This window comes from Cricetulus griseus, chromosome X, assembly GCF_003668045.3.
Source record: "Cricetulus griseus strain 17A/GY chromosome X, alternate assembly CriGri-PICRH-1.0, whole genome shotgun sequence".
NCBI lineage: Eukaryota > Metazoa > Chordata > Mammalia > Rodentia > Cricetidae > Cricetulus > Cricetulus griseus.
This window is the reverse complement of record NC_048604.1, coordinates 82,458,439-82,460,649: the sequence shown is the minus strand read 5'-3', so window position 1 is coordinate 82,460,649 and position 2,211 is coordinate 82,458,439. Positions and strand designations below refer to the sequence as shown.

Sequence of the window (2,211 nt, the reverse complement as noted above, 5' to 3'; positions counted from 1 at the left end):
CCCAACTCCTGCTTACCCTTTATCCTTGAGCTGAAATGCCATATGTCTTAAGCCACATCCTGTGACTCCTCCTTTTTGCCCTGGACTACGTTAGGGTCCTTTTCTTTATGCTTCCTTTGTGCCTACAACTTTCATATTCTCTAGTAATATAATATTGAGACTATTCATATCCAGTTTATTTTCTTCCATAAGAGAAGGATGGTGTATAGCCTTTTATCTTTGTATCTCCAACATATACCATAGGCCTGGTATACAATAGGTACACAGTTAGTGATGGCCTTGTCAGTGAATGAATGAATGAATGAATCACCCTTCAATTTTGATATGTCCACTGCCATTTAAATTTTTTCTTGTGTTCTTTTCTCTCCCTGTTTCTCATGACTTCTCTTTTCAGAATGCTGTCAGAAGGATATCTTAGTGGACTTGCCTACTGGAATGACATACATTGGAATTGTGCGTCTTATAATGAACTGGTGGCTGGGGAACAGGGTAAGGAGACAAGTTCTGTTGCTGCTCTTTCATATTCCTCTGTGGATGAAGCGCAAGTCCAAAGCCTTTATGTGAGCTGCAAATCATCTGGCAAGTTTATTTCACCAGTGTGTGCAAGAGGGAGTCAACACAGCAGAAGCCAGAGCAGAACAGTGTTGCAGGCAAACCTCAACCCTGTATTTGAAAGTCCAACCTCGGCCACAGTTGACATTTGCAGAGATGCTATCAGGGAGACCTATTTGGTTCCACCTTCTTGCAAAAGTATTTGCAAAAATTACAATGACTTACATATTGCAGGAGGACAGGTGATGGCCATTAATTCAGTAATGGCAGATTTTCCCTCGGAGAGTAGTTTTGAAGATGGTCCTTTGCTGAGGTCATCTGAGATTCCTTTGTCCATGGAGGACTCCATTTCCACTCAGCCCACTGAATTTCCCCTCAAACCTATCCAGCGCTACTCATCCTACTGGAGAATAACCAGCATCAAAGAGAAAACCAGCCTGCAAATGCAGAAGCCTATTTCAAATGCAGTGCTCAATGAGTACCTGGAGCAGAAGGTGGTGGAGTTATATAAGCAATACTTTATGGACACTGGGTTTCATGACAGTTCTCCTACCCAGATTCTAGCATCAGAACTCATCATGACAAATGTGGACCAAATTAGTCTTCAAGTGTCTAGAGAGAAGAACCTGGACACCTCAAAAGTCAAGGACATAGTTGTTAGCCACCTATTGCAGTTGGTATCATCTGAGATTAGCACCCCTAGTCTCCATATTTCTCAGTATAGCGATATAACTCCATAGAGAAGATTCCTCTCAATTTCTCTCATTTTTTTATCAATCCCAAAGTAATACCATATTTGTTTATTCAGAGAATGAGAGGGAGGGAATTATGGAAGGGAATTAAGGACTAATAAGGGAGTTTGAGAAATTTCTTACTACTATACATACTGAAGGAATACAGGATGGTTTCAAGGGCAGGCTTGAAACAGAAACAGAAAATATAAAAATGATCACAGTGAGAAGGATATTAAACATGTGTTTCACATTCACATAAATTTCTTCAAATTGTTTTTTTTTCTAGAAAGAAATGGAATACAAGAAAGTTTTAAATTTGGGTGGACCGAAATTTTTCCAAGTATAAGTGTGTATATTTTTCTCTATTCTATATCAGTAAGCCATTTAGGTATATTCTTTGTAAATATTAAAGATATACCCAACAAATTGCAATTGTTTAATTTTTTGCAACAAGGTTCAATGTAGTTCAGCCTGGCTTTGCAATGATTATATAGCCAACGATCTTGAATTTCTTATTCCCCTGCTTCTGTCTTACAAGTACTGGTATTATAAGCATGTACCATCACATCTGAATGTGTTTTTATTTTTGAATGAAAAGGCGCAGCCACAAGACAATGACTTAAATCCCATAATTCTACTTAGTGATAGAGATAACATTTTTCCAAGTGAAAAGCCTCCCACTGTGAACATTGAAACATTTTGTTTTATTTTGCAGAGTATGATTTTCATAGTGCTGTAATGTTAAAAATAAATTGTGAATACTTTTTTCCATTTTTCTTTTTCATATTTTCATTAGATCTGGTTCCAGAAAAAAATCTATGTGCTCCATATAAGACCTAGGGTTCCATAATACCAAGTTCTATATATTTGTTTACTAAAATTGTAGCTTCATGTGTACATTACTGTCTTAATCTTTTATCCAGTT

At 37.3% G+C, this 2,211-nt stretch overlaps 1 protein-coding gene across 1 annotated transcript; it reads left to right on the top strand.

Moving 5' to 3' along the window:
• The first annotated feature begins 395 nt into the window (after positions 1 to 395).
• Positions 396 to 1,961, top strand: Tasl (TLR adaptor interacting with endolysosomal SLC15A4). Its single transcript, XM_035450273.1, has one exon. It carries the CDS (start codon positions 396 to 398, stop codon positions 1,290 to 1,292), a length of 897 nt encoding a protein of 298 aa, XP_035306164.1. The 3' UTR covers positions 1,293 to 1,961.
• Positions 1,962 to 2,211: the final 250 nt, after the last annotated feature.

What these genes read in the sequence shown, in the direction of transcription:
- Tasl (XM_035450273.1), top strand. Translation starts at nt 396, where the DNA reads ATGCTGTCAGAAGGATATCTTAGTGGACTTGCCTACTGGAATGACATA.